At 42.0% G+C, this 14,833-nt stretch overlaps 1 protein-coding gene across 1 annotated transcript in view; it reads left to right on the plus strand.

Moving 5' to 3' along the window:
• thsd7ba (thrombospondin, type I, domain containing 7Ba) overlaps positions 1 to 14,833 on the plus strand; it is a 769,281-nt gene that overhangs the window by 316,543 nt on the left and 437,905 nt on the right. Inside the window, exon 6 of the mRNA XM_080198282.1 lies at positions 10,296 to 10,451. Within this exon, the coding sequence (XP_080054408.1) occupies positions 10,296 to 10,451 (156 nt within the window). The remainder of the gene's footprint in view (positions 1 to 10,295; positions 10,452 to 14,833) is intronic.

The raw sequence follows: 14,833 nt of genomic DNA on the forward strand, positions 1-14,833 counted from the left end.
GCGGTATTATCTAGACTATTAATCCAGAACCTCAACTAATGTTCTGAGGGACTCTGGTTTGAATCCTGCCCCAGCAGATAGTGGAATTTGAATTTAGTAAAAAATATCTGGAATTAAGAATCTACTGATGACCATGAAACTATTGTCGATTGTCAGAAAAACCCACCTGGTTCACTAATATCCTTCAGGGAAGGAAATCTGCTGTCCTTACCTGATCTGTCTTACATGTGACTCCAGAGCCACACAGCAATGTGACTGACTCTCAACTGGCCTTGGGAAAGTAGTGATGGGCAATAAATGCTGGCCAGCCAGCGACGCCCTTGTCCCACAAATTAATAAATAAACATTACCAAAGCACCAAAATCACATGACTGTGCACACTTCTCCATGGAACCTATCAAAATCAATTAGCCTGTTCTTTTTAGTGTGGAGAAATTCAAAGTTACATAATTGCAATCACTGCAACATTTGGAACAGGTCTTGAGTCGATATTTGGGTAGTTACTCCTAAATGGGACTGGAGTTACTATAAACAGCCGCAGCAAATATTTGTTGCTTTTGAGCTAGCTGCTTGACAATTGTTTTGTGACTTGGACTCACCGTTTGGAATTCCAACATTGAAGTTCAAACTGTGATGCAATGTAACATGTATCAAAAGTTTACAGAGCAATTAGCCTGAGAATTGAATTGGATGTTCGCTTTTAAGTCACTTCTGTGAGCTATTAGTAGATGTAAGTAAAATAAGTATTTTAACTGTTTGTAAGCTAACAGTGGGGCAAGAAGTAACATTGCAGCATTCACAGTGGTACTTTACATTCTGAAAATAATAGCAGAATTTTGTAATGTGACTAGAGAAATTTTGGTGAGTCATTTTCTTTTAGACAGTACCAGACCAAGTTAGAGTTCCAGGCTAGCCATACTGACACCACCCCTCCTCCCCCGCTAACTATGGCAAGGTCTGCAAGATATAGCAAGCTACAAGATGAAAGCATGTAAAATTGTTGGCTCCAATGCATTCTCCCTGATGAGCTCAATGCATTCTATGCCCATTTTGAGCAACAGGCCAGCGAGAGCCTGCCCTCCACCCAGAAAGCTCTGGATGAGCTTGTATCTGGGGAATCACCATTGCAGATTTCAGAGCAGCTTTTTTGAAGGTCAACTCATGGAAAGCGACTGGCCCAGATGGGTTATCTGGACGAACACTCAGATCCTGCATGGATCAGCTGATGGGGGTATTCACAGACAACTTCAACATCTCTTCAAAACAATCTGAGGCCCCTATCTGCGTCAAGAAGATGACCATCATCCCAGTACCTAAGAAAAACCAAGCAGCGTGCCTTAATGACTATTGGCCAGTGGCTCTGACATTCATCATTTATAGTCATGGCACAAATCAATCCAGCCTCCCAGAGTACCTGGATCCACCACAGTTCGTCTACTGTTGCAACAGGTCCACAGCAAGTCCTTGGTGCTGCACTCAACCCTAGAATACCTAGATAACAAGGACACATATGGCAGACTCCTATTTATTGAACACAGCTCAAACTTCAACACCATTATTTCCACAAAACTCATCTCCAAACACCATGGCCTGGATCTTGGCACCTTCCTCTGCAACTGGATCCTGAACTTCCAAATTCACAGACCACAATCAGTAAGGATAGGTAACAACACCTCCTTGATGATCATCCTCAACACCGGTGCCCCACAAAGCTGTGTTCTCAGCCCCCTACTATACTCCTTATACATCTATGATTGTGCGGCCAAATTCCCCTCCAATACGATTTTCAAGTTTGCTGACTATGCCACCGTAATGGGTCGGATCTCAAACAATGATGAGACTGAGTATAATAATGGGATAGAAAATCTGGTGAACTGGTGCGGCAACAATAATCTCTCCCTCGATGTCAATAAAATGAAAGAGATTGTTATTGACTTCAGGAAACGTAAAGGAGAACATGACCTTGTCTACATCAATGGGGACGAAGGAGAAAGGGTCAAGAGCTTCAGGTTTTCAGATGTCCAGATCACCAACAACCTTTCCTGACTCCCCCCTCATACCGACACTATAGTTAAGAAAGCCCACCAATGCCTCAACCTTCTCAGAAGACTAAGGAAATTTGGCATGTCAGCTATGACACTCACCAACTTTTACAGATGCACCATAGAAAGCATTCTTTGTAGTTGTATCACAGCTTGGTTTGACTCTTGCTTTGCCAAAGGCCGCATGGAACTACAAAAGGTCATGAATGAAGTCTAATCCATCACGCAAACCAGCTCCTATCCATTGATTCTGTCTACACTTCCTGCTACCTCGGCAAAGCAGCCAGCATAATTAAGTGCCCCATGCATTCCGGACATTCTCTCTTCCATTTTCTTCCATTGGGAAAAGATACAAAGTCTGAGGTCACGTGCCAACCAACTCAAGAACAACTTCTTCCCTGCTGCTGTCAGACTTTTGAATGGACTTACCCTGCATTAAGTTGACCTTTCTCTACACCCTAACTATGACTGTAACACTACATTTTGCACTCTCTCCTTTCCTTCTCTATGAACGGGTATGCTTTTTCTGTATAGCGCGCAAGAAACAATACTTTTCACTATATGTTAATAGAGTGATAATAAATCAAATCTTTTACATATGAGCACATGAATTAGGAATAGGAGTAGGCCACTTGGCCCCTCGAGTCTGCTTCCTCATTCAATAAGATCGTGACTGATCAGATTGTCATTTCAATTCCACATTCCTGCCTTACCCCAGTAACCTTGTTAATTGAGAATCTGGACATGATGCCTGAATCACAGTGGGGACACCCGATACACATGCGAAGGACATTCACCTTATTGCTTGCAAGTTGTCCTCTGCTAAAATCCAAGCACGTGGCTAAAGCAATACGACTGCAGTCAGTCCTGCGGCTTGTTAGCGATTTCCGTTGGATAGCAACACACTAGATCATTGGCTTTGCTAATTGTAAGTACATAATGAAATGTAACGAGTCTTGTCTGTTTGCAGCTAATGAAACGTTACAGACTGGAAGAAGATGTAGCTTCCAGCTCCCAAGTTACAGATTGAATTACAAGACAAGCTAAGTGTTTTTTCAGTGCACAGCCCAATGCACTGGGCAATTTATGATGCTGATGTTTTCAAAATGCAATTTGGTTTAGCAGCACGAAGTACCATTTAGTTCCAATTGATAAATCCGAAATAACAAAAGTATAATAATATGTTTCTGACAGACATCAAGGAGTAAGTAACATCCTGTAAGATACTGAAAATAGAAACAAGGTCAGAATTTTATGTGCAGGTTGTGACCTCACCCAACAGCTGAAAGGTCAGGGCTAAACTGGCCCACCTGGCCCGAGAAGCTGAGACTGTACTGGATGATTGTCAGGCAATTCATTATCTGAGTTTGTGGCTTCTGCTGCCATCTGTGTCACAGCTCTCAGCTCATTAAAATGCTGTTAGCCCATCTGCCCCTACAGGGCCACCAGGAGCAGTGACCACTGCTGGGACAGCAGCCGTACTCCAAAGAGGGCCTGTGATGGAGGTCTGAAAGGCTTGACCGGGGTCAGCCAGGCAGGCCTCCATGTATGGCTGGGTCAGCAATTGAATGAACAGGGGTTGACAAGCAAGGCAACCCTTGCTGCTGGGGAGTCAGTGGGTGGGGGTGGGGGACATTTTCTGGGCAAAGACTATCCAAATAGGAAACATTCCGTAAGCCTACGGTCAGCTGGCAGCCTCACCATGTGGTTGGACCCATTTTGTTAGAAAATATGCTAGGTATCATGAAACATGGAGGAGACCTAGTCAGGGTTTGGAACCTCCTGAACACGCAAGTTCAAAAGGTTTTGACAACTTCATATATCATAATGTAATACTTTGCGACATTTTGAATAGGTTTATAATACAGTGATTAATGTTAGAGCTTTATTTAGCAAAGATAAGTGACAATTAAATTGACCAGCATTGTGAAAGTGCTCAGATGTATTTGAGTGCTTTATTCAGTGGATAAAATGTTCTGCTGCATTCAAGAGAGTAGAGAATAATGTTTCAACGTGCCACATTCCTGCTAAGATTTATTCTCTTCTTTGATTGACAGTCCAGTCAGTTAAGCCGTTTGAAGCATTGGAGCAACCACGCTTCGCTGTTTTAATGTATTCAGCTCTAGGAAACTTGTTAATGCAGCTGTGCTTTGGTATTCCATTATAAATGCTTGGCTGAGCTCCAACCCACACAAATTGATTAAATTTAGCAGGAATTTTAGCCATTTAGGGGGTTGTGGGCTTTGTTTTAATGAGCTATAATGGATATTTGTTTATTTTTAACAGTTTAATGAACATCTCGGAAACTTCCTGATGTTATTATCGAGATCATGAGTTCTGCACATAATGAATATTGGATTGGTGGGGCAGTATAGAGGAGGAATGGAAGTGTGGAGGAATGGCATGGTGGTGCAGTGGTTAGCACTGCTGCCTCACAATGCCAAGGACCCAAGTTTGTTGCCCACCTTAGCTGATTGCCTATGTGGAGTTTGCATGTTCTCTTGTGTTTGCATGGATTTCTTTCCTGGTTCTCCAGTTTCTTCCCACAGTTCAAAGATGTGTGGGTGAAATTGGCCATGTTAAATTGCCCCTTGGGTTCTAAGGATATGTAGGTTGTGTGGATGAGCCGTGGTGAATGCTTTCAACAAGGTTTCACGTAACAGACTGCCATGTAAAGTTAAAGCACATGGGAGTGCAAATTGAGATGGATGGGAAGCTGATTAGCAGATAGGAAGCCAAGTGTTGCCATAAATGGGTCTTTTTCTGATTGGCAGAAAGTGACTAGTGGGATTCTGTAGGGATTTGTGCTAGGACCAACTGTTCACATTATACGTTAATGATTTGAAAGAGGGAACTGAATGTATTATCTCCAAATTTGCAAATGATATAAAGTTGGGTGGGATGGTGAGCTGTGAGGAGGATGCAGAGATGCTTCAGCGTGATTTAGACTGGCTGAGCATATTCAGATCACGCCATCCATTTTGGTAGCAATAATTGAAAGACAGATTATTACTTGAATGGGTGTAAATCAAGAGAGGTGGGTACTCAATGAGACATTGGAGTCCTCATACATCAGTCACTGAAAGTAAGCATGCAGATACAGCAGGCAGGCAGTAAAGAAGGCAAATGGTATGTTGGCCTTCATAGCGAGAGGATTTGAGTACCAGAATAGAGATGTATTGCTGCAATTATATAGGGTGTTGGTGAGACCACACCTGCAGTATTGCATGCAGTTTTGTTGTCCTTATCTGAGGAAGGATGTCCTTGCAAAGAAAGGAGTACTATGAAAGTTTACCAGGCTGATTCCTGGGATGGCAGGTCTGTCACATGAGGAAAGATTAAGCCGGTTAAGATTATATTCATTGGAGTTTAGAAGAGCGAGAGAGGGTCTCATAGAAATTTATGAAATTCTAACAGGGTTAGACAGGGTAGATTCAGGAATCAAAGTCAAAGCACCATATGCTTACAGAAATATAAAAATAAAGAATTATTTTCTTTGATTGTTCCCAATAATGGGAGATCCAGAACTAGGGGTTATAGTTTGAGGATAAGGGGGTAAACCTTTTAGAATTGAGGTGAGGAGAAATGTCTTTACCCAGGAATTGATGAATGTGTGGAATTCACTAGCACAGAACATAGTTGAGACCAAAATAATGTCTGATTTCAAGAAGAAATTAGAGATAGCTCTTGGGGCTAAAGGGATCAAGGGATATGGGGAGAAGGGGAGGATCAGGATATTAAATTCGATGATCAGCCATGATCAAGATGAATGGCAAGAAGGCTCGAAGGGCCGAATGGCCTACGCTTGCTTCTAGTTTGTTTCTATGAATGTGTGGGGTAGGGGAAGATTGGGTAATATGCTTTTTTGGAGAGTCAGTGCAGACTGAATGGGCTGAATGGCCTCCCTCTGCACTGTAGAGTTTCTATTGTTTCTGTGAATACATGGAGACTTAGGAGGGGAAATAGGAATCAGTATGGTTTTGGTGAGGGTGGAGGGGTTAGGGCCTCCTGAAACTCATTTGCAGATTGGGCCATTATCCCAGTGAACAGGCCAGCCCGCCTTCGCATTTGCCCTCTCCGGTCCTATCTCAGATCTTGCCTCTTGATCTGCATTGGGAAGCCTTGGTGCCAACTCCAGCCTGTACACACTACCCCACCATGAAGGTGGCAAGAGTGGGCACTGCCTGGCAGGAAATGGGATCGCAACATTGGAAATGGGCCAATTCATGATCCCTGCTTTGAGGATGAAATTCCAGGCCTCTGCGTTTGAGGAGTATTCCTACAGATATTGCCAGAAATGGGACAGTTGGAATGCTGGAAATGCTATATTGTGTCTGTGACCGAAAATGAGCTTAACATTACCATCGCTTCAGCTCTGACTTAGGGAATGGAAGAAAAGTTAACTCTACTTGTATGAGTTATTAAAATGTACTAAATGCAAAGCACCATATTCTTACTAAAATATAAAAATAAATAATCATTTTCTTTGATTACCCCAATACTTATTGTTTTCTACAGATCTGGAAATGCAATGGTGAGTAGTAATGGATGATAGATATTTTGAGAACATTTATAAAACATTTGATTTAGATTAAACTTGCATCTTCAACAACAATTTGTACTTACATAGCACCAGCTTGTAGTAAACCAAGCATTCGTGATCAATGTTATAAATCACCGAGTCGCAGGAATGCTCATATCTATGTCAATTTTATTTCAGGTTATGCTAATATGATGAATGTGAATATTTAATGAAACATTTTTTATTTTCAGACTCAATCTCTATCTGTACCCTGGCTGCTGATGTGCATTATAATTTTTGCTAACTCATTAATTGCTTCATTGTTACAGGGCCCTATTTATGTGAATGCCAGTGGCCTATGTGAAACCCCTATAGACTGGCTGAATGCAGAAGTGCAAGTTTGCAGTAAAGTCACCCTCCGCATTTCTTTTTCTCAAGGAGATACTTAAATTAGCTCAGAATTATAAATGACCCCATTAAAAATTGTGTTTTTCCCATTGTTCTTTGAATTCTGGATTAATACTTTTTTATATAGTGCCATTAAATGTGTCAAGATGCTTTACAGAAGTGCTATTGAACATATGGTGGGATTTTCTGGCAGTATGGCAGTATCTTCTGGTCCCATTGAAGGTGACCAGCCCCACCGATTGGAAGTAGCCTGGCAGCGTGGCCAATGCAAGTGGCCATTGACTTTGGTGGGACTGGAAGATCCTACGAGCAGCCAATAGTGAACCGCCAGTGCCGATGTAAAAGCAGCTGTGGGGATGAGGAGCGGAAGATCCTGACCTGACATTTACATGAGGAACTATTCAGTTAAATGACCAAAAGCTTGATTAAAAAAGGCAGGCAGCGATTGGGGTGTGTGGGTGTTGTAGGGATAGCAATGCTGCGTTGTGGGGCAGGTGATTGGGGGGCTAGCAGTGTGGAACCACTGCGCATGCACTGATCTCCGCGCTGACAGATCGGCGATGCACAGTGTCCCGCTCTGTGTTCTCTGTGTTCATCAGGCATTTTATTAGCTGTAACTGTTCTCTTGTTTTAATCCACAATTTCTGTGGAGATGAAAATTCAGTGGGAAGGGGACTGAACACCATTTAATACACAATATACAAATTACACAAATACAAAGCAAATATTTGACGTGTAAGTTGACAGGAACCATTCACTCATAGAGTCATTGAGATTTCCTGCTCAAAAAGAGGCCCTTCAACCCATCGTGTCAATGCTGGCCATCAAACACCTATTTATTCTAATCCCATTTTCCAGCACTTGGTCCATAGCCTTTACACTATTTGACCTTTCAAGTGCTCATCTAAATTTTACTTAAATGTCGTGAGGGTTCCTGCCTCTACTGCCTTTTCAGGCATTGAGTTCCACATTCCCACCATCCTCTGGGTGAAAATGTTTTTCCTCGCATCTCCTCTAAACCTCCTGCCCCTAAACTTAAATCCATGCCAAGGGGAAAAGTTTATTTTTATCTACCCTATCTGTGTCCCTCATAATATGCCACACCTCAATAAAGTCTCCTCCTCAGCTCTAAGGGAAACAACCCCAACCTACCCAACTCCTATTCATTGCTGAAATGCTCCATCCCAGGGAACAACTCATTAGACTGCCATTTGCTAACTTCCCCCTCAAAATGGAAGGAAACAAAAATGAACATCAAAAAGGGAATTAGTGAGCTAATCAACTTCTGCTGCTGAAGTTCCTGCCAAATTTCTTCTGGCAGAGAAGCTGCCACTGCTCTGTCAGTCAATTCTTGGATTAAGGTATCAGATCCGGCCTCTATGGTATCATCACTGGCTGATCTGCATACTTAAAGAAGTCCTCAGCTTGGGGTATCCATGCTGCTGGCGATTTAACAGTGCAGTCCTGTCAGACTGGGGATGAAACAAGTGTGTAAAGTCACGGTTCCAATATCTTCTCCACTCATTCCTCCCCCCCGTCCCCCACCCAGAACACGTTTTCCAACCTGATCTGTGCAAGGATGGGAGAATTTAAATTGGAACGTATAGTGACACTGCTATTGTTGGCCAAGACCCTTTCAGTCATGCCTGGAAACCAAACTGCTGCAAGTGACTGGGATTTACTTAAACATAACATTTATTTTTTATAACCACATCCCACTTACTGCAATCTTTATCAGTTGCTGTAGTTTTGGGCATGAGTTCTGTTGGCTGCACAAACAGATTTGGTTTACTTTCTTGTGACTTGGATTGTTATAAGTTTGCCACACCTCCACCTGATTGGCTGACATAGTGTTATCACTATACACCATTTAAAATTGATGTTTTGCCATCTGGCCATACAGCAACAAATGGTTAATTGGTTGAGATACCATAAAATTTCTTGCCTCTGTACAGCCAGGATCCACTTTAAATCAGTACATTTAACAGAAGAGAAAATTGGAAGGGACGGGGAATTAAAAATTATTCTTTCCTTTCCTTCAATTGCTTTGGCCATGACGCTTTTCTATTCATTCGTGGGACATGAGCATTGCTGGCTGGCCAGCTTTGATGGCCCATTCCGTGGCCAAACGGGCCACCTAAGATAGTGGTTTGCACGAACACACTGGAATAATTGGACAAGCACTGAAACAGACAGGCTGTGGCCTCAAAATAAATTGGACAGAGATAAACAGGCTGCAGCTGCAGGAGCTGGAATACACTTTCTGGTCAAACTGGGTTGTTTACCAGACACTTATTTGGGAGGGAGATATGTGACCTACATGCCTCCAGCACCTCCAGGCATGGCCATTGGAAACACATGCAAAGATCAGCGTGCAGCACTTGATTAGACTCTTATCGATCAGAGCGATCAAGTCCTGATCGATTGATTGGTAATGGCTAAAAACGGCAGGAAACCAATGAGGTATAATGGGTGCTGCACCACAGAAGAATCTCTCTTTCTCTTTCCCAACAAATGAACGACAACAACAGTGACCACCACCGGCAACGACCAGCATGAGGAGGGCCACCACACCCAAGAAGGAAGGAAAACCAGAGCCAGAGTATCAGACCAGACCACACAGAGGGCTATGGAGACCAACAGGCAGATAAAGGCCAATATCTGCCTGGGTATTTGCCAGTCAAGCAAAGTTAAGTCAAGGACTAGTATTGGACTTGAACTTTAGTATTCTGTAAAATAACTTATTATTGATTGGGTGGGTGATTGATAATTGTGTGTGAATAAATATTATTGTTTAACAAGAAGTCTACTCGCAATTCTTTGTCTGCCGTATAAGAGTTAAACCAGACTGAACGGCAGGCGCAGCAACAATCCCTAGTTGCCTGAGGGCAGTTGACAATCAACCACATTGTTGTGGCTCTGGAGTCACATGTAGGCCAGACCAGGTAAGGATGGCAGATTTTCTTCCCTAAAGGACATTGGTGAACCATATGGATTTTTCCCAACAATCAATCAATAGATTTTAAATTCCAGATTTATTTTTAGTTAATTCAAATTCCATCATCTGCTATGGCAGGATTCGAACCAAATCCCCTGAACACTATTTGAATTTCTGAATTACTGGTCTGGCGATAATGCTACTAGGCCATTGCCTCCCCTTGGGCAATGGGCTTATGGTTCATGTTACAAATGTTTTTCTGATGCTGTCACGTTTACTTGCTTTTGTTTTTGTTTTCAAATTTAGTGCATTAATGCATTGATAAGACAAATATGCTTCACACTGTTGAATAAGGGAAGTAATAACCGGTTTTGCTTTTTTGCAGCCTCCAGACCAGTGGACCACAGCCTTTGCACAGAACCAATACCAATTACTTCACAGCTTTGCACCGTTGCCTGTCCTACTGACTGTCTGGTTTCGGCCTGGTCTGCTTGGAGGCCTTGCATCCCCGAAAACTGCCAGGATACTCAAAGGCATAAAGGTTTAATTACTTATTTTCATTTTAAATTGTTTCTGTGTACATGCCCCTACATTTTAAATGATGAAGCATTTTTATATTTAATATTTAAAAATCTTACCCATAGGGTAGAATTTTCACATATCCCTGTTGGCAGGGGGAGAATTTGGTGGGAGGAACAGGCGGACTTGCACTTTTAGGGGTCCCACGCTCTGCCTCTGTGCCAGGACCTCCCCCCATGACATCACAATGCCCTCTGTGACATGGCGCTCCACCCCCAATGACATCAAGCCCTGCCCCAAATGATGTCAGGTCCCACCTGCAAATGACAAAATTGCCCTCCTGACCACACCTAGCCACAGCTCACACAATGCAAACTCCAAAGAAATGTCAGAAAAGCACACAAAACACTACTTCAGTGTTTTTTAACTTTTAAAAACAAACCTGCAATTGACGAATTGAGATCCAAGCCTACCTGTTGTCAGCATGACCGTTAGGATGGTTACCGTTGCAGTTTGTGCGTTTTGAGGTGAGCAAATATGGAACTGGCTGTGTCGAGCAACAAGGTAGACAAAGCAGCCCATGATGTGACTGCAACACAGCACAGGCCAGTGCAGGTCAGGATGAGACAGGAAAATGTCCAGTGAAGGAGCAAATAATCCAATCAAACAGAGTCCAGTGGAATCTAAGTTCTGAGATGCATGCAATCAAGCCCAGAATATAGCGCTAAACCCCCAGATGCATACGTAATAAGGTTGGGGCCAGAAGATATGGTGTGGTTTCACAGTGGGACACACTTGTTCCCACACACCCTCTCCCCCTCAACCCCACCCCAACCCCTGCCATGGGACTTACTCTCCGATGGAAGAACTCTGCCTAACATTTAAAATTTATGTGTATGTTAAGTTCCATGTTATGAACATCTGGAAATTAACTCCCTCTGGCCAAGATGAAGTGCTGCTGTGCTCATAAGATTATGAGATGTAATAAATCGATAGAAGTATTTGAAGTGGCTTATTAATTACCAACATTTTTATAGAACATAGCACAGCACATTATAGGCCCTTTGGCCCTCGATGTTGTGCTGAGCTTGGTCTGAAACCAAGATCAAGCTATCCCACTCCCTATCATTTTGGTGTGCTCCATGTGCCTATCCTATAACCGCTTGAAAGACTCCAGTGTCACAGCAGGCAGTCCATTCCACACCCCAACCACTCTTTCAGTAAAGAACCTACCTTAGACATCTCTCCTATATCTCCCACTATGGCCCTTATAGTTATGCCCCCTAGTAATAGCTATATCCACCCGAAGAAATAGTCTCTGAACGTCCACTCTATCTATGTATCCCCCTCATCATCTTATAAACCTTGATTAAGTTGCCCCTCATCCTACTCCACTCTAAAGAGAAAAGAGAAAATTTCTTCAAATTTTATGATTTACAAACTTCACTCCAGGGTGGGATTTTCCAGCCACACTCGCCTCAAGGCTGGAAATTCCCACCCGAGGTCAGTGGACCTTTGCATGGTCTGCCCCTTGTCCATTACAATTCCTTTGGTGAGCAGGATGTGAAAATTCACTCCAAAATTGAAGATTTATCTATAATTATCTGACTGATTCTTTTAAAAAAGTGATTTTCATCCCCTCTTTAGTAGCGTTGCATTTCTATCTCAGTTATTCCATTAACACCTGTCATGTTCTATGAATGATGTGCACATTTAACCAGTTATAATTCAAAAGGAATTTTTGCAATTTCACAATAATTATCAGCAACTAGCAGACCAAAGCGACACTTAGAGAATGAAACTAAAATTTAATTGAATTCCGGGGATTTGTTCTGGTCCTGCTTCGATAAACGAATGGGTGCCAACTGTGTGGACTGAATTCAGGAACTGCAATTCAAATTATTTTGAAATGTTGGCTCGATTTGCAAAAATTCAATGTGCTCATGAATCTTTAGCGGTTTATTTCAAAGTTGAGAGGTACATTGCATCATTGGTCTTGCACCTTTGAAATCTATTCCAGTCAGATGCAGTCTTCTCTCTCAATCAAGTTTAAGGATCTTATGGGACGTGGGCTTAAACAGAACTATTGTAATTATAGGCCTCAAAGTGCAGCACAAAACTGCCCAGAATTCAGTTGGTTGTAAGCAGATTGTCAATCTCAGACAGCTGCCAAGAATGATATATCAGGACATGCTGTGCTAAAACAAATGCCTCCTCATATTTCAGAGACAGAAATAGGAGATCTTTTAACTTGTACCAAACCTGATTTGAAAAATGTTTTTGAGGACCAAAAGGTATTGAAAAAGAAAGATAGATAAAAGGAAGGATTGGGGGGTAACACGGTGGCACAGTGGTTAGCATTGTTGCCTCATGGCGCCAAAGACCCGGGTGCAATTCCCGGCTTGAGTCACTCTCTGTGCAGAGTCTGCATGTTCTCCCCATGTCTGTGTGGGTTTCCTCCAGGTGCTCTGGTTTCTCCCCATAGTCCAAAAGATGTACTGGTTAAGTGCATTTTTCCTCAGTGTAACCGACAGGTGCCTGAGTGTGTCGATTAGAGGTTTTCAGAGTAACTTCATTGCAGTGTTACTATGAGCCTACTTGTGACAAAATAGGTAAACTTTAAAAGAGAAAGGGAATGAAGTTTATTTATTTAAGGTTTATTTATTTGTCACATGTAGGCTTACAGGTAAAGGTCAATGGAACAGGCTGAGGGGATGTTTATGTAATGCATAAACACTGACCTGTTCTGTAATGCATAAACACTGACCTGTTCTGTGCTGTAAATTTTTTCTGATCTTTGAATCATCCGTCCAATCTTTAAGTAATCTTTTACCTTTTATACTTCCATAAAGCTCTTAATGTTTCCAGCTCACCATCACTTTTTCAAAATCAATTAGGTTCGGACAATAAATACTGGCCTTGCCAGCAATGCTCTCATCTGGCAAATTAATTTAAAAAATTATATGCTTACCTTTTTTCTGATACACTTTTAACTCTCCTAAATTCCCTTTTCACCCCCGATTGCATTTTCCGTATTCCTCATTATTTTCCCTGTTGTTGTTAGTGTTAACTTTATCATGCATGTTAAGTGTTGGTTTAGTTTTAATCATGGAAGAGTTACTAAAGTCTAGTGCCCACAATTGCTAACCTTTCTCAGTTATTTTTTACATTAAATTGATATAATGACATATTGGTACAGTGGTTGATGCTTCAACCCTTTGTGTCTTGGAAAGCAGCACGTAATTTGGCGTGTGTGGCCCATGCGTAGTTTGTCTCATTCCAGTCATTAGACAAGGCTCAAGCAGTGGCCATGTCATGGCCAACTGGGAGAAAGAGAACATCAGCAACAATCACAGAATTTTATGACCTCACTCAGGTGAGGCTCGTAAAATTGTGCCTGATGCCAACGGAGAATTCTGTTCTGTGAGCCTTGCACTCTCTGATTCCAGGGGCAGGTGAGGTGATAAAATTCCGGCAATAGAGACATAGAGGTTTACAGCCCAACTTGTCCATGCTGCCCAATTCTTACTATTAAACTAGTCTAATTGGCCATGTTTTACGAGAGGTTAGGACTGCTATTCTTCATCGCCAAATGGCCGTTTATGGAGAAGTATTAATGGAGCACTGGCCTATTGAATGGTGAGAGACTAGTTACAAAAACTCCACTGAAACTACAAAATTTGATGACCACATGTGAACTAAGTAGAGGGATGAAAGAAGGAAATTTATTTCTGAACCTTAAAGGAATCACCTTGCCAGAGCGACGTAAAGGACAGTAAAAGTACTAGCAGTTAGTGGAAATTTATAAGTTGACTGCTGTGTACGTGTAAGCCACAAAGTGTTCTGCTCGCAATTGGTGATGGTAATATAATTTTAGTCACTTACACTCTGAAAATTTTGAAATAATGAGACTTTTACAATATTTGAGTGAAACAAGCCCTACTGTGTCCCATCCCTTTCGTCTCCTGACTTGTGGTGTATTCAGCAATTGTTTTAGATTGTATCTGATGAGGGTTATGCATTTTTGTGTGGCGTAGAAAAAATTGATTAAATAAATCGAATGCTATTCTAATGATACTGGATCAGAAGGAGCAGTTAAATCTTTAAAACGTGTTGCGCATGGCTTGCAGGTTCAAGTTCAGCATGGAGGTTCTCATCATTTTATTTGCAGGTTATTTAATACCAGATGCCATGAATAATGGATACTTTTAGGCCCTACATGAATTTGAACTTATTATCATTGTGCTCATTGAAGTAAACCCTCGCCAAATTGTTCACGCAACCTGAGCTGCGAACAGGCGATGAACCCAGAATGAATGGATAGAAGTACCAACTTATAAGGGTCCTCATGAACTGCTGGCTTTAATTGAAAGGCAGTAGCTGTGGCTCTTCAGACCATTGGAG

Source organism: Carcharhinus amblyrhynchos, chromosome 11, assembly GCF_965287045.1.
Source record: "Carcharhinus amblyrhynchos chromosome 11, sCarAmb.v2.hapA, whole genome shotgun sequence".
In the NCBI taxonomy this organism is placed as follows: domain Eukaryota; kingdom Metazoa; phylum Chordata; class Chondrichthyes; order Carcharhiniformes; family Carcharhinidae; genus Carcharhinus; species Carcharhinus amblyrhynchos.